Here is a 26,988-nt window from a genome sequence, read left to right as displayed (position 1 = left end):
ATTGTGCGTGTGGAAATGCTTTTGCGTTCACAATTAAACATACTCCTGAGTTCTGCTGTTGTTTTTCTTCGATTTGATTTGACCAAACGTTTAAGTAATCGCCGATCACGATCATTCAGGATTTTTTTCCGACCACATTTCTTCCTGGAAGACGATGGTTCCCCACCATCCTTCCAATTTTTAATGATGCGTTGGACAGTTCTTAACCCAATTCTAGTAGTTTCTGCAATCTCCTTAGATGTTTTCTCTGCTTGATGCATGCCAATGATTTGACCCTTCTTAAACAGACTAACGTCTTTTCCACGACCACAGGATGTGTCTTTTGCCATGGTTGTTTAAGAAATGAGGAGTTCCTCATTGCATCAGCTGGGGTTAAATAACTTGTTGCCAGCTGAAAGATAATCACCTATGCAGTACTTATCCAATAGGAGGCTTGTACCTATTTGCTTAGTTAAATCCAGGTGGCGACTTTTTTTTGGCCAGGCAGTGTATCAGATCAGTGTATCTCTAAGCTATAATGGACTGGATTAGATTTGTCATTCCCGGTCCAGTCAAAGTCCATCCCACCTGGGCTGTCTTGCAAAGAAGAATGTGCACAAATGTCAGTGTGTAGATGTGCAAAGCTGATAGAGATGTGCCCAGAAGATTAGCTGCTCCAACGGCAGTGAGAGGTGTTCCTAACAAAGCATTCACTCAGGAGGCTTGAGCAGAAATGGACCTCACACCTGCATCACACTTGGGAAATGCAAAGAAACCGCTGCAAGTGCAGCATGAAAAGAAAGATTCTGACTCATTTGATTCAGCATTGCAGAAGAATGAGATCACCCTCGTGTTTCTGCTGTTGGCGGGAGAGAAGTGGATCTAATCAGAACCTGGCAGGTCCAACATGAAGACAGTGGCTGCAGATAGACACGCTTGTTACTGCTGCCTTCTGATGGCTTATCATGACGAACGGGACACAAACGTATGGGGAAGAATGAAGTTGGGGGGCGGGAGGGAAAAGAGGCTTCTGACCTCAGTGACACCACCTCCAACTCCACCTCCACCTCCACCTCCCATTCTCCTTGATGTGAACTTTGGAGCACCCTCGAGCTGAGTGAGCACTAAAGTCTGCATAATGAAGCAGGGAGAGGCAGAGGCGCAATAGAGACCCCCACTACTGATTACAGCTTTTGTAAAGTCACCTCGTTGCCTTGAAGCCACCTGATCACTGGCTCATGCTGGCGCCCTTTGGACGGCCATGTTAGAACCATAAAGCATGCATACAATAAAGCAGATAATATTAATCAAAAAAGAATCCCAAACATCCAACACACCTACAACACATGGTGACAGCTCCTTTAGTCACTGCATGCAGACAGGGAGGATTCCTAAATGTCTCAGTGAATGCAGGTTTAAAGGGATTAATTGTATTCACAGCTACAGCCAGCAACTTTTAAGGACAACGCCGTTGCATGTACAATACACAGATCAATGTGGAAAAACGAGATCTGCTGCCCTGATTCATTTTAATCTCGCTGGTATTTACATGTGCACAAAAATAAACAGTAGTCAGCCAATGTTCCCAGTAAGGTTACATTCCCATATAAATACAGCAAATAAGAGATTAGTAATGACAAACTTCACCTTTTTTGGTGGAATGTAAAGGTAAACCTTGAAACATTTGAATATTATTAAAAACGTACTTTTGTAATTCATTTCATACTATAAAGAATCGCTACATAAAGAGTGACTTGGCCAAGCAATAAACCAATTAATCGCATTATAAATTAAAACTCAGTCATTTCTACTTTCATTTTTCTCTTTTCTACTAAAAACTGGATGAAAAGTTTTCAGTCTGGTCCTTTTTTTTTTGAAGGACAATTTTAGAAACTTCATAATTCATTTTTACTTGTTGTTTTGTTGATTTATTTTTGGACATTTAAAATGTCTCCCAGTTCCAGTGTTAAAGTTTATTGATCGTTCAGAATGTGTTCTTGCATTGTTTTGCCATTCACCGTTATATGACTTGCAAATGGTCTAAAAACAACAACGTTATTGCAATAACGTTATCGTTATTGGTCATCGCAAAAACTTCTGGGACAATTTATCGACCTGCAAAACTTGTGAGCGTGACAAATATTACAAGCATTTCTTTCTTGTGATTTTGATGGTTATAGACTGTACTAATAATACATAATTTGGAACTTTTGGAAAAACAGATTATAAACTAAGATCAATAAATAAAAGGTACATTGAGTTCAGCGAGTTTGGTTGACGCTTCTTCTGCATGAGTTACTGCATTAGTGCAGCATAGCATGGCTGCCTGTGATTCTTACTGAGGTGTGATGGAAACCCAGGTTGCTTTGATAGTGGCCTTCGTAATCCTCTCAAGGGTGTGATTTTTTTTTCCTTTTTCCTTCCACTCAACTTTCTATGAATATACCCTTTTCAAATTGTTTTAAGTTTTTAAGACACTGAATTTGGTGGCTTTCAGCATCTGTAAGCCCTAACCATCAAAGTTAGCAAAAAAAAAAAAAAACTCTCTGAAATCAATCAGAGCTGCACAATGGCACAGTGTGTAGCACTGTTGCCATGCAACAAGAAGGTCCTGGGTTCAAATCCTGGCCTAGGGTCCTGTTGCATGGAGTTTGCATGTTATCCCGATGAACTTTTTAGTGCAGTGTGCTTCAGTGTTAACAGGCTTTGACTCCTGTACTGCAAAAACAAAACCTCTGTTCTGTGGAAGTGCAGTTATTCCTGTACTGAGCCTGTTTACAGAATCCACAGCAGCAATGAGAGACACTGAGAGATACAGAGTGTTATGTTCCTGTCCTGACAGTTAGACTGTAAATAAGGGGTGGGGAGGAAAGCAGATAAGTGTGCATGCAAACTAAAATGCTCCATAAAATTCCCCTTTGTGAGCAACTTTTCAGAGAGGAGATCTGAGTGACCTGACCTGCTGTGTCACCATCGCTGAATATGAAAGTCCATCCGAGCGCTCCGGAATGCATTTTACAACAAACCGGTGGATCATTTATACGAGTGAGAATCTCCTTCCCGGCAATGGGTCACTGAGACCCGGACAGGTCCGCTCACTCTCAGCAGTGGGGAGATGTGCGGTTTAATTGCGATGCGAGCTATTAGCTGAAACTCTAATGACAGTCGAAATGAAGATGACAAGATACGATACTTAGCCACAGTCTGGTGCAGAGCTCACACAGAGGCCGACGTTTCCAGCCATGCATTCTGGAAGCGCCTCATTCAAAGCAGCGACCAGGATCTCACAGGGAAAGTATGTGCGGGCCGGTTGGAGCGGTTTGTTTTCAGAACGGCGTTAACTCCAATGGAACGCGGCTGCAGACCCGAGCAGCATACCACCCTGCTTCTCCCCTAATGAACATCAGTCAAAAGCACATTTTCACAGACCACTGAATGTATGCTTCCAAGGCAAAGCAATTAACTTATTTCTGGACTGGAAAATATTTCCTTTTCCACTGTCTTGTGAGGCAGGGAGGGCGGGAATTTTAGGACGGGGGGAAAAAAAAAGAAAAAGAAAGAAACATTGAAGTGGAGAAGAGCAGCTTGAACAGGAATGCCAGGCATGTAACCAGCGGCTGGGCTACCTCTGGGCAGGGTGACATCCCGGCAGCTGCTCGCTCTTCCTCTCTTAGCTGCCAGACCGTAATGTTTGTTTAACTGGGACCAACGATTCCCTGAACGGCCGAAAACGGAGAGGATTGGAGCGGCTGGAATTCCTGCCCGGCTGACACGTGGCAAAGGAGAATCCTGAACTGGGACACGGCACATCGGCCAGCTGGATGGACTGGATACTGTCAAAGCCCAGCAGGCGTGACAGAGTGCACTTCCTGTTGCTTTGCAGAGAGGCATGCTGCGTTTTCATTACAAATGTGAGCAAAGCGTTGCGGTTATTCCGGTAATGTCAAAAAGCACAATTTGGCAAATGCAGTGTTGCAGTGTTTCCATTAAATAAAAAACGCAATTAAAATCACAAATGTTTTTTAAAAAGTCATTAAAAAATATGCGGCGCCATCATCCTCCTACCATTTCCTGTCGTCTTCTTTGTCTTTTCCGCCAGTAGTATCATCAGGTTATTGATCACTTGACCAGTGTGATAAGAAGAAAATGTTTGTATTGCACTTTTGCTAAATACACTACCGAGACTAGCTGCGTTTCCATTGACCATATAATTGCACAAATTGGAATTATGAAAATAAATCTGAGTAATGGAAGCACAGCAACTTTAAAAAAGCTCATGTTTTTCGGTTGGATGAGTTGGAGTTTTTGGCCATAGTCAATGCAAAATACATGATCAGCAAGCGGATGTCACCACTGGCGCAAACCATGAAGAAGAAGACAACAGGAAGTAGTTGGAGGATCATTGCGCGGCATGTTTTATGTTTTTTAATGACACATGAACAAATTTATTCATGTGTGGTTTTTATTGCATTTCTTATTTAATGAAAACGTTGCAAATGCGAAATTGTATTTTTTTTTTAATTAGCAGAATAATAAAGTTTTGCCCACATTTGTAATGGAAACAGAGCTGGTGACAGCAGTGCAGTAAAATCAGTCTGTTCCTACAGTAAAAGAGTGATTCACTCCAAAACAAAATGTCTGCAGCTTTACATGAACAAAAAGCAGAAACTGCTATAAAATATGCTCTGGTTTCCATTTGGAGGATATGCAATTCTATTATTATTCTTTTTTTAAAAATTGTCCTGAATTTGGTCTATTGACTCTTTAATCTTGTCCTTTCGGATGCAAAACATAATTACTGCTTGAGTAGCTGTAGAGTACCCTTTGGACTTGGACGTACTGTTTGCTGAGAAGCAGTCAATGCAGACGATGACTGATTACTGTGTTCTGTCAGAGGAGCAGAGGACGGACAAAGGAAAACAGTCTCTCTTACTTCCTGTGTTTATACAGAGCTAGCCACCCTCAGAGGCTACATTAGAACTACATTATTGTAGTTCCTTGAAATGCAACCAACTCCTACACAAAAACATGTTCTGTACAAGTGGATAACTCTCTCAATCTGGGACTGACAGGATGCTGCTTTTGCTTTTGGTTCTTCAACCATGAGAATGGAGCAAAGTTCTATTCTATCCGTTCATTTTCCAGAATTTCAGGAGCTCCTGTTTCATGGAACTTCTTTAGAAATGGACTGTGGACTCTGACATTAGCGTTGTGCTCCTGTGCTGCTGCTACATGTTTAGCATTAAGATGCTATTTCAGGCCAGAATAGCTTCACTGACAGCCCGTAACTTGAACACAGCAATAACGTTTTTTCCAGCGTCCCATCAGATCTTTTTATGAAGCAAAGATAAACCCTCTGTGAACTCTCAGAGAAACAGCGTTATCGTCCGTCACTGTTTGTCTGCCTATATAGTTGGTGCGTCAGATTTACGGGACGTAGTAGAAACACAAAGCAAAGATTCCCGCTTGGGACTGTAAAAAAAAAAAAAAAAAAAATCCAATAAGCATTTTAATGCCTTAAAATCCATGTAATTAATTCATTGAAATTAAAATGTTAACCGTCATCCACGACTCTTTGAAAATGTTGAAATTAATGTTATGACATTTAATTTCCCTCTCCGAAGTGTATATTACTAAGTCATGTTAGTAGCAGTAAAATATTGCAGGCCTGTGAAAACATTAGACCATGTAATCCATTGTTATTTAAAATGTTCACGTTGAAACCACAATACCAAGCAACCAGTATTATACATTCTCATATTGTGAGAATCTCATACAAGTTTGTGCAAACTGCCAAATGTTATGTGAATTTGTCAAGGCCTGGTACAAAGTTCAGCACAACACCTGCCAAGAGAAAAAAAAACCCTCCAATAAATGCTTCTTCCATTGTAGTTTTGTTTGGAAAAGACTGTTAAGCAGGAACTATTACAACAGGTGAGTTATGACTACTCCCTAAAACACACCCACTTTAATCCAGCAAACTGGTGAGCCATGAAGGAATTTGCATGAGTTTCTGCAGCAATACTTGGGGTAAATAGGTCAGGAATGTCAAAGAAATGAACATTTACAATCTTGGGTTTTCGTTCATGTTGACAAATCAAATTTCTGTTTCAAAACTGCGAATTAACATGATGTCAGGACAGCAGGAGGTATGTTCTTTAAGTTCACATTTTAAACTTTCTTCAGCATCTTCTGTCAGTGATAAGAGCGGTTGCTACTAGAATAATACATGCAGCAGTCCTGGTGTGCAGTATTGAATGCAGACACTTGCCTAAATGTGAAACTTCCAAAACTTTGTGAAAGAATCCACACGCGTTTCGTAACAGAGTTATCGGAAGCTAAAGGGAAAGAAAAACAGAGCAACGCTGCTGTAATACCTTCTGTCTTCCTGCTAACATGGTTAGCATACCTCACATTCCTAAAAAGCAATGTCTACTGTACTTTAGAGGATGCAGATCTGCAACTTAACTTTGAGCTGAAAAGGCAACAAATACTAAAATCCAGCTTTTCTCCCCAGAGATTAAATTCCAAACAGAATAAATCAGGAACTTTGTTGCACTCTATGTTGCCTGCCTAAAGTTTCGCTCTCCCTCGCCCTGCCGCAGCATAAATGAGCCACGTTTTGACATGCCACAGAAAATACTTTCATTTTAAACAGGTTCTTACATCTCTGTGCTTCCTCTGAATTGATTTCACTGATACAGAAAATAGATGTTTCACTCGACAACAGCGTCAACACTGAAGAGCATATAAAAGGAAGTAATTTAGGGTCTATGCATCAGTCAGCGTAAGCCAACCAGTCTGATCCTAGTCATCAACTGATTTTTCAGGGCATCTCCAGTACATATTGTGTGTTGTGTGCATGGTGCCAGGGCTGGTGGGTGGTAATGTGCAATCAAGTTATTTTACTTAAATTTACTTAAATTGTTTATCTCTGCGATATTTTCATGTAAATTTGAATTGATATGCAAATATCTACACTTTTCTAATAAGACCTAATAAACTTTCTGTTTGCCAGATCATTTGAAAATTCTGAGCTCGGCAGGGAACGAACCTCTTAGAGTTAGTGATGCACTGATAAATTAGCCAAAATTACTTTCATTTTGGGAGATCAGTAATCGGCCGATACTTAAATGTGAAACCGATTTTATATGTGCCAGCAAAAATCAGCAACTGTCCCCTTTTGCTATGCCATGAGAGCGGGATGACCGACAGACCCCGCCCACCAGGTTACATCTGCACATCTGCGTTTAGCAATAATCACCTCACTGTACCCAACTTAGCAACTTTGTTGCTATATTAAGCAACTTTTCAGACAAAAGAAATCGTAATCTACAGGTCTGGCTTTTTAAAGATCATTGGTCGACCAGAAAACTGCAATCAGTGCCCACCCACCCATTAGTACATTTCTAAAGCCATGTCCAAAATCTATCTAAAGTTAAAAATCACACATGCGACTCATGCCTGTAATTCCATTCACCCCTCAGAAGTGAAGTTAGTGTCTTTCCAGGCATTTGTTTCAAAAGCTGCTCCATAGTAACAGGATCTGCAGTGACCTAGTTGTGGAAGGAGCTGATAATATATCATAAGAACAACAGGGAGGGTGAGATTACACATCTGAATCCCTGATCCAATAGTTTCATGTTACACATGTAGTGCTGCTCAACGGAAATGCATTTATAGAAGATATCTTCCGGTTCCATTTAGACACCTTATTATTTTGTAATATTCTATGATGCTACTCTTCGTTGAACATTTAGCGGCTGCTGAAAGCCTCCAACGATTCTGATGCAGAAGCTTGGTGCAACTCTCTGCCCTACTTCAAATCCAACCAGTATTTGCGTTACAGCCACGCAGACAGGAGTGCTGATCTGAGGGGCCTGGCCGGAGCCCACCCAGAGAAACCCCAGCTCAACCCCAACAACTGGCGATCCACCAGTAACGTCGGGAACATGAATCTCTGTTAGGAGAGTGAATTATTTTTGGAAGCAACATGTTCTTGTTCCTGGGAACAGGGCAGTTCTGAAAAAGGGCAGAGCATGTGGGAACAAAAGGTCCCCCGATTCAATCACTGCTGTCTTCCAAGAATGGAAACAAAAATAGATTTCTTTTAAAGATTTTGTGTTCCCACCCTTTCAGGACGAAGTGGAATGCATCGTGCATTGTCTGCAGGCAATAAAGAGTCCCACATGCAGACATAAATTACTGTAAACACTGCAAACACGTGGTTCCGAAACGCAACGGGCAGAATGAGAGCCGTCCCGCTGGCCGTGGAAGCGAGCCATGGAGTGAGTATTAACCACATGAGTTCCTGCTTAGGGGGAAAGCCACTCCCAGAACTGAATGCAGTGAGTAGGAGTTTGAGATTGCACATGTATGTGTGTGTGTGCGTGTGAGAAAAGTTGAGGCATTTTTTGTGGAAGGGTGTGTGTGTGTGGGTGGAAGGGGGCGGGGGGTTGTTCAGGAAGCGGACATGGTGCAAGCAAGCAAGAGGAAAGAGGACGTCCATATATGTCCAGATGCCTACGAAACGGGAAAGAGTCATCTATTCCAGCACTGGGATCTCCCTGGGGTGTAACAAGGGGGGTAATATTCAAACCTCCTCCTGAGTGAGCAAACACACACACATACACACACCCTGCTGCTCAGGATCCTACCAAACCCCAAACCTGACATAATTCTGACACGAACCCTTCTGGCTTTCATCAGACGCGTCACCCGAAACCCCTTCAGCAGCTGTGGGAAATTCAGAAGTTATGGTCAAATTAATGATTTCCCTCGGAGGCCGACTGACCGGCCGGCCAGCGACTTTCTGTTTCTGCCAGGTTTGCACAATAAATAGCAGCCCAGCAACCAGCTAGCAACACACCTGGACAAAAGCAAAAAAAGGGCCTTTGTTCAACACCTGCACCAGTGTCACTGATTTACTCTCAGCCAGTTAAACGCTGGCTGCTCACAGTAAAACATGTCTTTGTTGCTGGTTTGCTCGTGGTATTTATTTAGCTCTTTTGAGATGCATTTGAGCCCTGACCTTTCTGCGCTATCGGGATGTGAAAACGTACCAGGTCACTCCAACACCACACATAAGAGCTATTTGCACTTGAAAACACCGACAGCACTAGAAAATAACTGCACACGTACATCCAGATACTGGTGACCAGGTGACTCCCAAACTATGAATGTCTGAAAGGCGTTCACAATACTGGCCCTCAAAGTGAGGCCCAGTTACAAACTAATAGACTGACCAATACTGACACCATGTGGTGACTTTTTAAAATGAACTGTGAGTTTATTAACAGTAGAATTTTTTTTTTCTTCATTTTTCTCTAACTTTAGAGGCAGGGGTGCCCAAAGTGGAGCCCGGGGGCCATTTGCAGCCCCTGGACTGATTTTGTGTGGCATCTGAAATTCAAGAATGATACAAACTAATCCCCCTCATGAACAGGCTGTTAATGCAAATGGAGACTTTTTTTTATTTTTAATTTAGGCAAAATTATTCTTAAAGTATTTAAATTGTCATATAATGGAAATTGTTAGGTACAAAACAAAGTCTGTTTTTTTCATGCTCTTTAATTTTATAGTAGATAAAACCACATCTAACCAATGACTTTTACTCTGATTGCAGAGAATAAAGTACATTTTTCAAAAGAATTTGCCAATCCAACGCTTTTATCTTAATGAGAAACCTTTTCAGTTATGTGCAAAAGCTAGAAAGGACTTTACACTTTACATCAATCAGTAGGTTATCAGACATTACGTGTAAGGCACCATTTGACAGAGGAAGAGCTGGAATTGGACCAATAACTACTGTACCCAACAGGCTTTGGATTCACACTGAGCTACATGAAATCAGGGAGAATAAAGGAATCCAGGAATTACAAAGTGGGGGGAGGAAAATAAGGCCATTCACCAATCTTTGAAAAGCCTGACCTGCCTATTCTGATTTTTGTGGATACTGATTTACATTTGAAAACTTGTTATGTTGGCAACAGTTGGGTCACTATAATTAACCATGTGTAAGACCTTCTAAAATCAAGAAAATCTGAGCTAATTTATTGGTGCCCTCCTCGTTTTTACTATGCAGATGATATCTTGGTTGTCGTACCAAACCCTGACACATCCCTGCCTCACTTGATGGATACTATTGAGTCACATTTTAAACGCATCAGGCTGCAGGCACCTAAAGACATGAAGTATTTGGAGGAAATTGCTAATCCTGTATTTTAGACCAGCCTTACAAAAAAAAATGAAACAAAAGTGGGACAAAATACAATTTACTCTATTAGGGGAGATTAATATTATTAAAATGATAGTGGCACCTAAATGTAACTATTTGTTGATCATTCTACCAATTATAATCACAATCTTTAAACAACATTTTATATAACTGTTTTTTGGCAAGGGGGGAAAAAAGCAAAAATCTAACTGAGTAAACTTTGGTCCACTAAGAAAAAATGAGGACTCAGCTCATCAGATCCGAGGTGGTGTAGATTATCTTCTGCAATCACTAAGCTGGCTGAATAGCGGAAATGTTCCAATAAAGGATCAGAATTGTTGGATATTGACAGTGAGTTATGTTTATCAATTAGTTCAAAGGAGAAACTGTCTGAAAGGGATGACACCACCAGTCCAGCCCTCATGCACTGTGTGTTTGGACCAAAGTACATGAAATTATCACACCATCCAGAGAAGTACGCCCCCCAGTGGTTGCTCTCTGCCATTTGCACTGGAAAAAGACCAATATATTGGAAGAATGGAAATCAAGTGGTTCATCTACCATAGGACCATTTAAATCATATGAAGAAAAAAGGAGTGAATAGAAATAGGAGGGTAAACAACACTTCTGGAAATATTTACAAATCAGAAAGTGTGAAATCTTCGCCTCAGAAAACCCTGTCTCAGATCACTTGAAGCTACCACAAGAACAAAGCATGACTTCCTGTTTTTAGAAATGAACCAAACTGCCAACTAGTGGCAAATTCACAAGTGTTCAGCTGTCGTGGCAAAAATACCTGGGAATCAGTACAGGACAGGAACATGTGGAAAATATGTTACAATGAGTAACACTTCCCTTTGCTACAATCAGTCTGACTATTTTTTATGTTGAATGGTTCAAACATAGTGAATGCTTAGTTCATTTCTGTATTTTTTGCCCTGCGGCTATTTTGATTTGACAATTTCAGTGGTCACTCAGCTGAAGGCTTGGTATGGTTATTAAAGTTAATCAATGCCAACTAGCAGTGATCATCTCATTGTTTTGGCGTTGACCTCTTTTACTCACAACAAAATTTGGTGTTTCAGTTCAGCAGCACATCTTATGTTGTGAGACACACCGTAAAATTAGAGAATTAAAGATGGCTGACAATTTATATTTAGGTTATTCTTATCTTTTGCTTATCAGAGATTGGGTTGCCGAGGTAATACGTCCAAGAGGAAAATCTGGACATCCTGCTCCCCCAGTTTCAAACTCCAGTTCCTTCTTGGGGATCTCACAGTACTCCAGGACCTGAAGGGATGTATACAAAAATTGGGATCTGCCCTGGAGTTCCCTGCTACCCCAAAACCTCCAAAGGGAAGTGCCCTGATCAGAAACACCAACCAACCACATCAGCAGACTCCAAACTCCCAAAAGATTCTGCAACTCTAGTAAATAATAACTTGTATTCTCTTGTTGAAAACTGAACATCTCTGTGAATGTAGCCGAAGTATTACTAAACTTTAGTGAAAGTGTACAACCATTCAGGCTTTGAGAGAAGAGCATTGCGCTTTTACTCTTTCAGAGAGTAAATTGTATTTTATCCCAAAGTACAGAATTAGTAATATCCTCCAAATTTTGGCTAAGTTGGATTCCCAAATACTTCATGTCTTAACCAAAATTGCGTGGCACACTGATATCACTGGCATGGCTGCAGATTTGTTCCAGCTGATTCTGTAGCCTGAGACTTTTAAAATAGGACTGTAAACTTCACCGCGCTCTCAAGAGGGCAGCAGATTACAGACGGTCTTCAAAGTCTGACCTGGTATATGAAATACTGGTGGGGACAGGGCCTGCTTAATTATAGATAAAGTGTGTTTGCAACCGGAGCAGCCTCACAAATATACAAAAAGCCCAGGATGCCTGGCTTCCCCAGAGCCTGCAGGCAAAGACACCTACTTACCTTTAAGGAAGTAGTTTGGATGGAGAATGTACCAAAAGTGTTCCTGAGCGTTTGGTCAGCAAACATCTGGGGGAAAAAAAAAACAAAGAAAAGGTTAATAACCTCATCCTGCTAGGTAAATTGTGAGACAAGAGAAGCAGAGAACAGAAGCAAACAGTCCAGCAGAGAGTAAACAAGGCCGTCAGTACATGAGGTGACACTATTTACTTCATCGCCATCTGTCAACCACTGAAAACTGCAGTGGGTGGGAAAAAATCTGCTCTGTGCTCCACTTGCTTCTATTTCTCCATTCCAGCAAAACCAGTTGCGTGACCAGTCAGTCCTGTGGTCAGACTGTGGTCTGTGTGATGAGTGGAGGCAGCTAACATGTGAACTAAAAGGTCTAACTCTAACCCTAAAATTTAACTGACACAATTATAAAAAATAAAAAAACTTCTAACATATAGTCCTATATCTAAACCTATAATGTGAAATAAAAAGAGTAAATACATTTTTAAAAACTTTCTAATGACCCTATTATCTTTTCTTCATCTGCATAAGATTAGCTTTAAAGAAACAACCCTAAGCAACAGACTAGTCTGAGAGTTTATCACAGGATCAGGTTGTTTCTCAGTTTCTCACATTACGTCACATTATCTGACTCAAGCAATGTTTACAAAGCTTTCCGCAGGTAAATATCAAGGTACAATTGCAAAATGTAATTTGTAATCAATTTAATCAAAGTCGCTTAACACGGAATTAATTTATTTTGTGTTTACTTTTTTTTTGGTTTATTGTTATTTAATGCACATGCACAGCAGAACGTTACTCCGTGTATATTTAAAACTTTAAGTTGCCATTCACATGCCATATGCCTTCTATATAATCACAAAGAACACATAGAACATTTAATAAGGTTTAGAATTGTGTCAATGTTTACGCTGTATTACCTGCTGCCTCTTGTCCTTGCTAAGCGACAGCTCCTTTCCTCCTCTGGTTTAATATTTACCTCAGTAACAACACAAGGGGCCGTGAGAGTTGAGCGTTTATGGCCGTGTGCAGCACATTTAACGCCACACAGCCACCATTTGTCTCCAGCTAACACTCCCTGGGGAAATCCAGATAACACCATTTCAGTTTCTGTACTTAAAACAAACATATTTTTCGCATCTCAACGCCCTTTACAAGACACATTGAATTCATATTCACATAGTTTGATTCAAGTTCAGTCGCTGTCACACAATGTTTTCAAATTCACCTTAGAATGGCAACTGGAAGAAAGAAGTCTATCAAAGAAATAATGGCAGCAATTATTCGCCCTGAGCAAGCATGGGGGCACAGTGGAAAGGAACAACTCCAGTCCTTCATTAAGGAGAGAAACAGATAAACAAGTAATACAAACTCTGGGACGAAAAGGAGAGTATAAACACAGTAGCAGTAGTAGGTTCATCAATAGCAGCAGAAGTGCTGCAACATGCTGAGATCTGCATGAACTGAACGTCACATTGTGTGGGAATAAAGCAGGCGCTACAGGTCTGATGGTTATAGTTGTTGACATAGTTGCAATTAAAGCAGCAACGGTTTAAGACTCTAAAGCGGCCTGCATAAGCAGAAGAGGAATGTTGATGTCACACAGCAGCGCTATGGTTACAGAGGTAAAAATAGACGCCGCCGTCTAAGGAATTATTTAAACACTAATAAGAGCCAACAGCATCGTCCCAATATTAAGTTGAAGGAAGCAAAAAATAAATAAATAAATAACACAAGTAATAGTCTTCTGCGGAGCATTAACTGCAATGTCTGTAGAGAAGTCTATTTGGACACACAGCTGGAAGCAGGAATGGTGGGGTTGCGATGTGTAATTATAACAGTTGTTATTTTCAGCCGCTGTTTATAACCAGATTTACTGCATCTGGTAACGTAAACGTCAGATTAAATGCAACATTCAGACTGCAGGTGCTTTGAAAACTATCAGACATGTATCCAGTTTAGTGCAACATATGGAAGTGATACAGAGCGGATTTTCTTTCTAGGCTTTTGAGAGGTTAAAATTTAAACTGGGCCATTTCTTGAAATTCCCCATCGTATTTCTTGAAAAAATAGGATGGGGCGTTTGAAGCCGTAGTCTTTGTGACTCTGAACCAAGCACAACCAAACTGTTTTAAACACAAGCCGTTAAAAAAGACTATTCCTGTTCCTCTGCATGCAATAACATTAAGTCGTCCATTTTTATTTTTTCGAAGCTGACAAAACACACTTAGCTTAATAACAACCCACAGAGCAGCTAAAAGGAAAATCTCTGAGCCATGGAATATGTCAAAGAAAGGACATGTGAAGGTAATTCAATTTACAGTAACAGCTTTACCAAGAGATGTTCCACAGATGCACACGGCTATAAATATCCTGCAGATGCTACTGTATGTGACAACTCCCACAATGCCACTGAGCACAGACAGATTATGAGTCAAAGGACGTCCCGGCTACTGTCACAAACTATCAGCGTCTCATACTAAAAATAATACATAGCAATAATATCAATGGTACCTAAAAGGTAATACCCAATTTGTCCCACATTCATTGCGAATGTAAATTATTTGTCATGATATATATACAGTATATATATATATATATTTTTTTTAAATGCCTGTAAGGCATGAGAAGATGGGAGTGTGTGGGAGACTGTTAACCAAGTAACAAACATTAAGAGACCTACTTTCATCTATGGTCCTTCTATGACGCCATGGCAACACTCATATAAGAGTGAAAGGACGTTTTAATCATCATCATCATCAAACAAAAAAAATCTTAAGTAGGAGAGAAATGAGGCACCCAGCTGCTACTTCTGCATGTGTGCTCAGAGCTCCTTCAGGACACACCATGCAGGGTTTGGCTATTGAGAGCCTGTGAATGTGACAATCATCCTTTGAATTTAAAGTGATTTCAAACCTGTTTTGGACTATAAATACTGTACAAAAAAAAATCGTAATCATAAGTTGTGGCTCGTCCTCGTCTCTTCTGCTGTGAAACGCCTGAAGATGTGTGACTGCGTGCGTCACTGACGTTTGTCTTAAAGTCTGTTACAGTTACATCACATTCTTTAATCCATAAGGTATAATCACAGTAACAAAGTTATTGGTTATAGTTGTATTGCTGATAATCCAAGTCTGTTGTTTTTTGATGTTTCCTTTTAAGGGGACATATCATTCAAACACTTTTTTAGCCTTTAAATACATTTGTTGTGTAGAAGTCTCTAGGAGTGCAGAAAAGTTGAATTTAGTCTCTTCCGTCGCCTTGTAAATGTTTAAATTCTGTTTGGGACACATTTTTCCATCTGTTCAGTTTTCTCTATTCTCTTTTACGCTTTTTGAACTATAATGTCACTAGACAAAGTCAATAGCATTCAGCTAACCAATTTTACGAATCCACTCGTGTAACAAAGGCAACACCTGTAACAAAGGCATCTCGACAATAACACATACTGACTTTAATAATGTATATTTAAATGGAACATGCATTTTATTTTTTCAGTATTGCACACAAATACTTTTCACAACCTACTGTATTTTTCACAGTAGGTTTGTAGTCCAAGTTCAAGGATGTGGAAGCTACAAGTGGATAAGTAAAAATCCTCGGCTGTTGGATGTATTAACAAACATAGTTCATTACAAAGTTCTCCAGAATCAGAACCTCTTTGAAGTGCCTGTATAAATGTTATTTCCAGTGGGGTCAGTCCACTTTGTTTCTTTAAAGCACTTTAAAGATGAATGCTTTAGCAACCTCCACCAGTATCAAGAGGGATTTGCCAAAAGACTTTGTCTGACTGAGGCGTCAGCTCCTACTAAGGAAACGACGGACACAGCAAAGCAGTAAGCTGCTAATAACGCTGCTAAAATGACAACAAACTTTATTTTAGACATAAATGTGCTGACATGACGTCTTGACTATTGTTTTGCTAGGTCCCTTCTGCTTGTGTTAGCACTGTGCGCTAGCTATTAGCTCCTTGAGGACGTAACCATACTCCGTATTTTGAATAGTATTATTACTTAAAAAATTGGCTTTGTTTTTGCTGGTTTTGTCATGGGGAGAGCACATGATCCAAATGCACTCAGTGACATTCTTAGCTTTAGCGTGAGCTAACTCGTCAACTGTGTTGAGGCCTTGTTTACAACATGTCTTCATTCATATTATATACAATATTATGTTCATTTTTCTGGCTTGTACATGTAAAAAGTCTTAAGTTGTTGACGTCTTTTAATCAATTTTACGAATACAATCTTTCTGCACTGCTAGTTATCAAACTACAAATATGGCTTAAGGTGGAGTGGAACATTCTGCAACCCGGAGTTAAATTTAAAGAGACGGCACCAAAACGAGTTGCTCTCAGATGCAGAACAGAGGTAAAAGTCGGGCCTGTGGGGCCACAAATATGAAGAATTCAGACCAAAGCATTGCAGTTCCACTTCACACAGACCACAGCGGAATGGTTTAAATGTGAAAAGGCAGGATTTCACTGCGTGATATGTTCACTTTAAAATGCATATCAAGTACAAAGAAAGTTTTCAGTGGCTTTCCTTATAGCTGTTAAATTGTAATCACTGAAAAGAACTGGGATCAAAGGCAGCATCTGTCTGATTTCACAGCTTTTTGAATCGCATTCTGGATTCTGTTGCTGCGGGCGCTTTTTGCTCAACACGGATCGGTGAAGCTGCAGGAATGAAAGTTGCATTGGCAAAAAATTAAATAAATAAAAAAAAAAGACCAGAAATATCATGATATAAAACCTGTATTTCACTTCCTAGTTTTATCATGTTTCCAGCACAGTGATACTTGTACAACATCAGCCATTCATTTACATGAACAGCCTGGATTAGGAGCCCACAGTAGAAACACACACAACTAATAGCTGCAGTAAAAAAGAACTTTCTGGAAAATAAATTTTTAAGGGAAAAACATTCTGGAACGAAAAAGATGAGACACACCAAAAACCTTGTGAATTACTGCATCAAGGCTGGAAAGGCCTTTGTTTAAGACAGTAGTGTCCAAACCAAGAGAGTTAGAATGGTCCAATCTCCTGGGGCCTGGAACAATTGCTTTTGTCAAATAAAAATTTACAAATAACTACGTTGTGCCTTTTTCAATTTTTAGATTTTATTTTTCAAAAAACTAAGCACACAGGATTTTGTTAAGAATTTATTATTTTTTTTAATGGATCTTTAAATCAATGTAGATCCCAAACATAAAAAGGTCTGGTGTGACTGAGTTATTATAACAAGGTCTACAGTCTCTAAAAAATGTTAAAAGTGACTGTTGTCCTTTTTGGGGCAGAATATTTTTATTTTAGCCTCAAGCTAAGGGGGGTTGTAGGTCAAGCCTGAGTAATAGTTGTTGGATGGTTGTGGTTCCTTATAATACAAATTTCAGATGAATGCAATAAATGAGAAAAAATTTGAGTTGTACATAATATTATTTTTATTTTAATGTTGATTTGCTCCAATCTAAAATTGCAATCAGAAGGCCACAGAAAATCATTCAGTGGACCACAAATGGTCCCTAAGCCGCACTTTAGACACCACTGATTTAAGATCTTACACTTGGAAAAAAAACTGTCAGTTCGGGAATTTTCAGAATACTTAAATAATTAAAATTGATATGTTTTACTTGGCTGAAATCTAATAAACAAAAAGATTGGCACCGTAGTTGCATGGTACACAATAGAGTTTCAGTTGAAATATTAAAGGATCAGTGAAGGGAAGAGAACAGAGCCCACTGTGAACGCTCCCCTCGCTGGTTGCTAAGCAGTTAATGTGTTCTGCACTCACCAGCCTTCTCACATATGACACATTCTCTTCACAGAGAGGTTGCAACACCTTCATCCCTGCCATATGAGTTATGTGAGGAGATTCACACGTGCATCAAGGCAAGGGGAGGGGAGCCGTTTCTTTGTTGTTGCTTTTTTTTTTTTAATAATACTCCGTACCTGCAGAGGTGGAGAGGCTGACTAGAAACATTCTCTGAAGGTCTTTGTGACCAGAGCAGTGACGCACGGAGGAGCTCCCCAGAGGCCGAGTGAGGAATTTGAGTCGAGGGACAGACAGAAGGAGGGGGCCTGGTGGCTGAGTTAAACCATGCTACGGTCTGCACCAGTGGTAACCCAGGCAACATGGACGAATCCACTTCAACACCAACAGCCCAGTCGCACCAGACTGCCAGAAAACAGATCCCTGGTGAAAAACATCAGACCCAAACTTAAGAGAGTTCTCAGTCACAGTCACAGGCGCACACACACACGCACGCACACACACGCCTGCCCATTTACAGAAAACACACCCACTGAGTAATCCTGCTGACCAACAGCCCCTCCCACATAACTCGGTCTCAGTGTGTCTAAACAACCCTCCCTTTTGTTGTTTGCAGTAAACATCAGAGCTGCTTGTTGGGGGGAAAACAGGATTACACTCTGACACGATGCTGTGGGAACGGCTGCTCTCCGCTCTGTAAGCTGATCCTGGAGATTCTGCTGGGAAACAAACTGATAACATAATACCTGTGGAGTCTGGCAGTCAACAACCAGGCCTACGCGCCGCAAAGTTTGCTCATGATGACCGCACATTCTTGGGCCATGTTTGTGTTTCTGGGATGGCAGTCAGGGTTGTGCGACATGGACTTGGAGTTTTATCACAATATTTTGGGGTAAAAACAATAAAAGGGATGATAAAAACTTTTTTTTTTCTTTTTCGGGTAACGTTGACTGCATCATGGCCCCTCAAACACAAGTAGTGCTTGTGGAAAACCTTCCCATTTGTAACGAGCTTCTTTAGAATTGATGTTGGGACGTGCCGTGGTGGCGTAGGGGACAGCGCGACCCATGTTTGGAGGCCTAGGTTCCTCGATGCGGCCGGCGCGAGTTCGACTCCCGGACCCTGCGACATTTGCCGCATGTCTTCCTTCCCCCTTCCTGTCAGCCTACTTGTGTATAAAGGGACACTGGAGCCCACAAAAAAAAGAATTGATTTTGAACCATAACAAAGAAAACATGGATTAATATTGTGATATGTAACGATGGCACTTGACAAAATGTAATGTTTCAATTGTTCACTGTGTGTTTCTGACTTTGCATTTTTATGTTTTTACAATGTAAAGCACTTTGAACTGCCTTGTGAGCTATACAAATAAACTTGATTGATTAATTGATTGTGTGATTTGCACAACAGTAGCTGCTCTGAATCATATTTTCAAATGTACTGATATTTGATACTCTCATTGAATAAACGGTGGCGAAAGTAGGAAAACTAATAATCCCGACAATATGGAGGTTTATTATTTTTGGGACGATTTTAAACATTCATTGGAATTTAGAGTAAAGGTGATAAATTAAAAATTGTTCTCATGATGAGAAATTTATCACGATAAATGACAGACGATACAGTAACACTGCAAACCTAAATGGCAGCACTCCTCCATCCACTCCTCCCTGTGTAGAATAATAAAATTAGAACTATAATACATTTGGACAAATCAAGTAATAGCTGTTGCAGTTTTTCTCAATTGCTTTGGGGCATTTCTCAAGTTACACTCAACATTTGCATTTCTCAAAGCAATTTGTACAAACAGCAAAACATCCGCACTGTTTACCTGCAAAAAGCCAGTCTCTTTCCCAAAGTTCTTAGTTCATCTCGCAAAGTCAACGTTTCATTTTGTACGGAAAAGACAGTCGAACCGATTAGTCACGTTGTCAATACCGCGGTGTACTTTGAAGGAGTGTTCTGACGTAAACTATATATGGAGTTATGGTGGATGACAAGTGTTGTAAATTGTAATTATGGGAGTTCAATGGCAAGAGACTGGACAAGATTCATGTTCACATTTTTACTGCAAATTGTTGACAGTGTATGTCATTGTGATTCAGAAAGGAAAAGATAGAACTGCAGAGCACAAAGAAAGAAACAGTAGAAATGGGAACATAAAACTAGAAAAACATCCCAAAAAGTCGGACCAAGGGGTCAAACTGGGGGCTTTGGAAGTAGCATTTACCGTGAAATTGTGATATGTGAATAAACTGATTTGAACTGAATTATGGAACACTTGTAATCACTTTTATCATCCTCTAAATGTTTCATTTTACTCAGTTACTTTTATTTCCAAATGTTTCAGGGAGAAGAATCGTCTCCTGTTTATAGAGAAAGGCCATTCTAATGGGATGTTTTCCCATCTGATCTTCTCCAATCAATTCACTGAATCTGTGTTTAGAAGAAGAGAGGAGACACAAAAACTGGTGCAAAATCCTCCCATCTGCTGGACTTTACAACCCTGGATGAGCCTGCATGCATTTAATGGTATCTGCTTTGTGAATCTGGTGCGAAAACAAGGAAAGCAACTACAGTTGCAAAAAAAAAGAAAGAAAAAAAACGAGGTTCACTACAGGACTGTCTTCCCTACAGTTATGATGATGTCATATTTCCTGAAGTTTCTAGATTTGTCTTGTCATTTGAGCACAGAGCCACTGATAGAGTCCAGAGTGAATGTCACTCTGAGTAGTGAAGGCAAAACAGTCAGGAGGAAGAATGGGCTTTAACAGGTCAATATTTCAGAGTCTTTGCACCAAGATACTCTAAACTGAACAACAGTCACCGTACTGCATTTATTCTTAAATATCTTATTGGTATTTGGAGCAACAGCACAAAACACGCCTCTTTGGCTCTAACCTTCCAGTTATTACATAGCTTTTGTAAATATGCTTAAGGTTTGATACCGTTGTCCACCCTAACGAGCTGTAAAGCTACTGACTTCTAATCAAACACATCTACATAATATTTTAATACTTCGCTTGTTAATCCATTAAAAAAAAAACCTTTAACTCCCAAGGCACCGTTCTGCCTCTTAATAACAGAATGTCTGCCTTCGCTGGGTTAGGGGAAAAAAAACAAAAAACATTATTATTCTTTGTGCTGCTGATACTCACCTGTGGTCTGTTTTGATGCGAAGTTTAGGGATTTTTAAACTCCAACCATGAAATATTCCGAGGTGGTCTCCTTCCCGTCCGCCTGAAAACTTTCCCTGTGATTAAAACACATTCAGTTGGTGTCGGAGCGAAGCAGACAGACGGTGGGCGCAGACGGGCTTCAGCCGCTGGCCGCTGCTGCTGAGCTGTGGGCTGGGCTGCACGCTGTCCGGAGCGTACAACACTGCCCCCTGCTGGTAGCTCCGTCCGATTGAGAAGGAACCAAACAGGATCAAAGCGTCTAATCCGTCCATCCATTGTCTTACATCCTTGTCCCTAGTGGGTCAGGAGGTGCTGGTGTCTATCTCCAGCTAACGTTCCGGACGAGAGGCGGGGTCACCCTGGACAGGTCGCCAGTCTGTCGCAGGGCGTCTAATCTATAAACTTTATAAAGTGGAAGTAGGCCATTTTCAATGACATGAAAGCAGTGTCTTCATTGTTAGAAATTTAAGGACGATTATGGGCATCTTCTCTTAATTGTTCTTATTAAATATTACAGGTAACATTTAATTACATAGATTATCCCAGGATCTTTTTACGGTTCCCCTGGTTTTACCTCCATACATTGTAACATGAACTCTGAATGCATCACCATTTTTTATTTACTTCATAAACTTCATCACTATTGAAATGTATCACTGTATATAGACTGATTCTGCACAGACTGTATTCCGACTTTTATTTCTGGTCATTATGATTTTCAGCTAACAGCTAACAGTAATCACTCATTCATTCAAGATTAGAATATTGATCAGATCAATAAAAAAAGTTTTATCACAGAAATGCATCTTCAAAAAAAAGATAGGTAATATTTTTCTTAAATGTTTCCAAAAAATTGTTTTTTTTAATGTGGGAAAATGAGCCTCATAGGACAATATATTCTAATTATCATACATGACTGTAAACAGGATTTTTTTTAAATATAGCTATCTTTCTGTAATTACTATAGTTACCATGGGCCTCTGGACTGCCTCTCTTTGTTCCTTGATCTTCAAGATACTGTTTCAAATTTTTGTTCAAAGAAATCTTTATTATCTTTACTATGCATAAATTACAATTGTGCTTCACTTCCTTTTATCAAGTTTGCTATGATAATGTAGACTTCTGGGAAACAAACAAAAAAAAACTGTATTCTGAGAAAGAAGTATTTTTTCTGAATGTACAGAAAAGGATTAGGGCCAATGAAAAAGTTTTATTTTCATTGGCCCTAATCCTTTTCAGTACATTCAGAGTGGGAACAACAACCACAGCAGGAACAAAACACACATTTTAACAACCTGCTTAAATAAAAGGCTCGTCTTTTTACTTGGGGGCTGGGAGAACATCGTCTCCCATTTCTTGGTTCTAGTATCAGATTCGCCACATCTGTCATTAAAGGAAAGAGAGAACAGCAGTGAGTAAAAAAAACGATGCCTTTATTGCTGAAAGAATACAACTTTGTAATAAACTCAAGTGAATGTGTATCACAACATTGTTTTCTTGTCTTTACAGTTAGAATTGACCAAAGTCACAATGCTAGATACTGCACCCAAAGAGAAGTAACAAAATTCAGCCTGGATATGAAAGCATCTTGCAAAGTTAGACGTTAATATTCCTCAACATCGTTTACACTGATCTGGAGTCAGCAAAGGGAATCCCAGTCGCGCCTGCACCTTTAAAAACAAACTCTGGGCTTCTTAGACTTTGGTTCTAGGTGACAAAAATATTCTCTCTCAAAGGTGTAGCTAATTAGCAATACTGTGGTGGTTCAAGGAAGAACAAAAATGACACAAAGTTTTCAAGAGAAAAAAGGAGCTAAAAATTAAACAAAACTTCCATTTATTTCTTTACATAACAGAATAAATTTATATTCACAACCCCTCAAACAATCCTCTGTTGAACAAATATACCAAAGAGGGGGGGGAAAAAATTCCTGGTTGGAAAAAAATTACCATCAAATATTTAATAAAGAGGAAGAAGATGCTGGAATCATTCACAAGTAGTTTCCCTAAACCACCAAATGTCACTGAGTCACAAGTCATCTGGTGCAGCACCAGAGGGCGTCAAACTAACCACGGAGAGACCCTCAGCAGTGTGTGTATTCAGCGTGTTCAGAACACATCCACAAACCTACAAAACAAGAAAATTAAAGATCGTTTAAACCGAAGCAACTAAAACCGGGAGGGGTGGGTTTAAAGTCATTTTCATAAACATTAACAGTTCTTTCTATTGGTTTTTAGGTACTGGTGTCTGGAGAGGGGGTCTGTCTTTAAATCCCCCCTTTCATCTGTTCCTGTTCGTTCCCAATGTGAGTTTTCCAGTGCTCAAAGAAGTCCTGCGTCTCCGTCGACGAGTGCTCTGGGAGCCGTGTGTGTCCTCCACGCCGTCCCGGGACAGAACCTGGACAGGTCGAAAAGCCTGTGACCTGGGATCACATGTCGTCCTCGTCGTCTTCATCCTGGGACGAACTGGCCTGCTGCGCCACGCTGGCAGACGCCGCGGCCATCTGCGCCTGCTGAGCGGCCTGCTGCATCTGCAGCCACTCCTGCTGGGCCAGCTCTGCCTGCTGCTGCCGAGCCTGCAGGGGGCGACACGGGGACAGAGTTCATCTGAAGGCAGAAAAACCACTTGATAATTTAGTTAAAAACTGTATTTATCCCAAAGTGGAAATTAAATGTTGTCATAACTCATATCATCTAAGTTTCTTCAAAAGGTCGCTGTGGATGTCGATGGTGTGAGCAGGAAGGATCACCAGTAGCAGTCAGTCTCACAACGAATCCAAAGAGGCCTCTGACTGAAGACTGTTGCTGTATTTCTCATGACTGTCATGACATGCTAACCGATCCATTTCTGAGTGATATTACACAGTAGGACTGTTGTTGACGATTATTTTGGTAATATAGTGACTATTCTTATCAGTAATTGAATAGCTACATAAGCTAATAAAATAAATATATGAAAGAGAAAATGCTTGTAAAAGACAACTTGGATCTTTTCCCCCCCTTCTTTCCGTTCCTCAATCATCTCCTCCATAGCTGCTACTAGGGCTTAGCATTTGGTCAACAGCTCATTGGTTGAAGTGAGAGCGTTGCTAAACACAGAATAGCCATTCGGCCGGAACACAACGCGCTGAATAGTAAAACAGTTTATTGGAGCCTCGAGGATGAAAATTTATCTCGTGAAATTTTAATAATTGATCTCCTCAGATCATTCCATGACTTTTTACAGCCTGATTCCATAGCAACATATCCTGAATATTCCTTGTTCAGCAGATCAAATTTGGATTTTGTTTTCTGTTCATATTAATGAATAGAGAAATGTGTGTTTTAACACACAAAAATTAGGAAATTCTGCCATTTTTGCCATGTCAACAGAAACAGCAAGAAAACATGCTCAGTGAAGATTAGAGTTGCTCTTTGTTGCATAAAAGCAGACAACTTTGTAATGCCTTCATTTTCTTTAGGATTCAAAATCTCACATAACCTGCATCACACTTTTTCTTTAAGGTCTTGCAGTCCTTTAAGGACAAAACAAAACATCCGACTTGATCAAAACTGAAAGTGGTAGGAGAGACCGTAAGAAAACCAGAAAGACACTGCAGCAGAGGAGGCACGCTGCTAAAGGAAGGCTACGTTCACACAGCAGGTCTTTAAGCTCAAATATGAATTGTTGCGTGGCTGTTCATACAAATAATTAAATATGACCAAAATCACACCCTTATGTGAACAGTTTATGACATCAAAGCGAGCCGCATGCAGAAAAAGAAACGTGGCCGTCACGCAGCAGTGCTGTTTTTATGGAAGCAAAAATGGACGCCACCATCCATTTAAAGCTACTCAGCAACAGGAGCCGACAATATTGTCAAAAATTGGAACATGAAGGAAGCTGATGAAAAGAAAGCACAGCTAATAGCGATGACCTTGACTGCAGCTTCAGTAGAGAAATCTGTTTGGGTGTGTGGTCAGAAATAAGAATGGTGGGATTCAGATGTGATGCGCTTCACTGACAGACGTCTTTTGTAATTTCAGAACTATAATTTTGAGCCACTGATTGCCTCCGGATTTACGGCAGGTGGTTTCTTCTGGTGCAGAAGTATGATGACGTGTCTCATGTAAATGACGTGAAAACCTGATTAAAAGCGCCACGACCTCTCAGAGTATGAAAACCATCAGATACGTATCCCAATTAATACCACTCAGGGAAGTGGCATAAAGAATTTTTTTGAAAGGTGAAAAGATCAGAATTGGGCCGTTCAGACTGCTGTGATAAAGCTGGATATGATACGAATTATCAAAATTGTTTTTTTATAAGTATGATTCGTGCCGCATTCGCTTGCTGTGTGAATAAGTATGTTCCTGAGCAAATCTGACTAAGCTTATGTCTGTCTTTTGGAGCGTGTGTGTTCTTATCAGAACATGGATGTGTGAGGATAAACAAAAGGGAACAGGGAGCATCTTCAAAATAAAAAAGGTTGTCACAGGATTAAAACATAATATCTACATGCTCTAAGAATAACATCACTTCCTGGCTGTGATGCAAACTCAGGTAGACTTCTCCACTAGACTTCATTGTTAAACAGGGCGATCATCCTGCTTTCCACAACACGAACTTATGCAAATAACCCACACAACCAGGGGTATGAAACGCTTTTTTTTTTTTCTTTTTACCTTTGCAAATAACTCCTGCTGCTGCCTAAGCAGCTCTTCCTCGGGGATGCCCAGGTTCTCCAATCGGGAGCTAGCCTTCCTCCTTTTCAGAGCCACAGTTTTGCACTCCTGCAGAACGTCTTTTACCTCCGTTATGTACGATGCGAAACCGAGGCTCTCTAGCGCTGCGGTGCGAAAACGAGAGGAGAAAGTGCAGCGATTACTTTCAGTGGTTTAAACCTCGAACAGAGGGATCCACGCCCCCTCACAGACGCTAATCCGTAATGCGTGAATCTAGGAGAGCTCTCACCGTTGATGACATGTTCTGGAGAGATGGTCTTCTTGTCTGACTTGTTGCATATTTCGTTGGCTTCGGAGGAGATGAGGTGGATGAACTCCGTGCAGCAGTTCACCACCAGCTCGCGAGCGTCATTGGCCACTCTTACGTTAGGAAGAGTCTCTTTGATCATCTTGTTGATTGCCGCTCTGGGGATTGTGAGGTCGTCGTCGTTGCCAGAGGAGGAAGCCATCGTGGCCCAGATATTTGTTTTCCTCCCAAATATGAAATTAAAAAAAATTGCAAAAATAAACTCCTCTTCTTGACAGCGCGGGCTAGATTTTGCCCAACTAATTTCCCTCTTGAGTCAAATGAACCCGAGCAGGTTGACTGTACGTCAGTAAGAACACACACGTCATGAAGAGGCGAGACGTTTCCTCTAAGTTAGCTATCCAAACACACGTCCCCCGCCTGGTTTGAGCGCTTTAAAACAGCGGACCGGCTCTGTTAACTTGCATAAAATAAAACAAGGGTATATTAAGCGACACCCCCCGACATACACAACGAAACGACAGCACTACAGGAAAGAAGCTTAACTAGCCAGCTACTAGGCTAGCTAGCAGCGGTGGTCCCAACGCGGAACAGAAATGAAAGCGGCACAGAGCATGGCTAAAACTAGGCTAACAATGAGCTCCGAGCGGAGGCGGCTTTGTAAGCAGCCCTTACGAGAATGACGACAGGAACAAATTCCTCACAGCACAGCAAGTTGCTTTGCATCGTCAAAATAACCGAGCAATATAAATAGGATTAAAGGTTCTAAACATTTATTTAGGATAGTGTATTCAGGGTAACATTAGACTAATTTTGTCCGGATACAACGTCAAATACAGTACCGGAAGTAAAGAGTTCCTGTCATGGTTTTTGAAGTAGGACAGTTGTTGCATACTGCCACCTTCCGGGCATATGGAAGAT

At 40.5% G+C, this 26,988-nt stretch overlaps 2 protein-coding genes across 4 annotated transcripts in view; both read right to left on the bottom strand.

Annotated features, from left to right (window-relative positions):
- Positions 1-21,267, bottom strand: part of gng12b (guanine nucleotide binding protein (G protein), gamma 12b) — a 39,116-nt gene extending 17,849 nt beyond the window's left edge. The window contains exons 1-3 of one of the 3 annotated variants that reach the window (XM_032572804.1): positions 21,076-21,267; positions 13,067-13,224; positions 12,138-12,203 (exon numbers count right to left, since the gene is read on the bottom strand). The gene's annotated coding sequence lies outside the window, so the exon portion shown is untranslated. The remainder of the gene's footprint in view (positions 1-12,137; positions 12,204-13,066; positions 13,225-21,075) is intronic. The other 2 variants (XM_032572803.1, XM_032572805.1) reach the window with 2 other exon arrangements.
- A 1,241-nt stretch (positions 21,268-22,508) lies between these two features.
- Positions 22,509-26,872, bottom strand: dr1 (down-regulator of transcription 1). Its single transcript, XM_032573039.1, has 3 exons — positions 26,050-26,872; positions 25,761-25,924; positions 22,509-23,671 (listed from the first exon to the last, which is right to left on the bottom strand). The coding sequence occupies exons 1-3, from the start codon at positions 26,267-26,269 to the stop codon at positions 23,525-23,527; spliced, it is 531 nt and encodes a 176-aa protein (XP_032428930.1). The 5' UTR covers positions 26,270-26,872; the 3' UTR covers positions 22,509-23,524.
- Positions 26,873-26,988: the final 116 nt, after the last annotated feature.

This window comes from Xiphophorus hellerii, chromosome 9, assembly GCF_003331165.1.
Source record: "Xiphophorus hellerii strain 12219 chromosome 9, Xiphophorus_hellerii-4.1, whole genome shotgun sequence".
Taxonomy (NCBI): Eukaryota; Metazoa; Chordata; class Actinopteri; order Cyprinodontiformes; family Poeciliidae; genus Xiphophorus; species Xiphophorus hellerii.
Note: the sequence above shows the minus strand (reverse complement) of the source record. Positions and strands in the feature narration are given on the sequence as shown.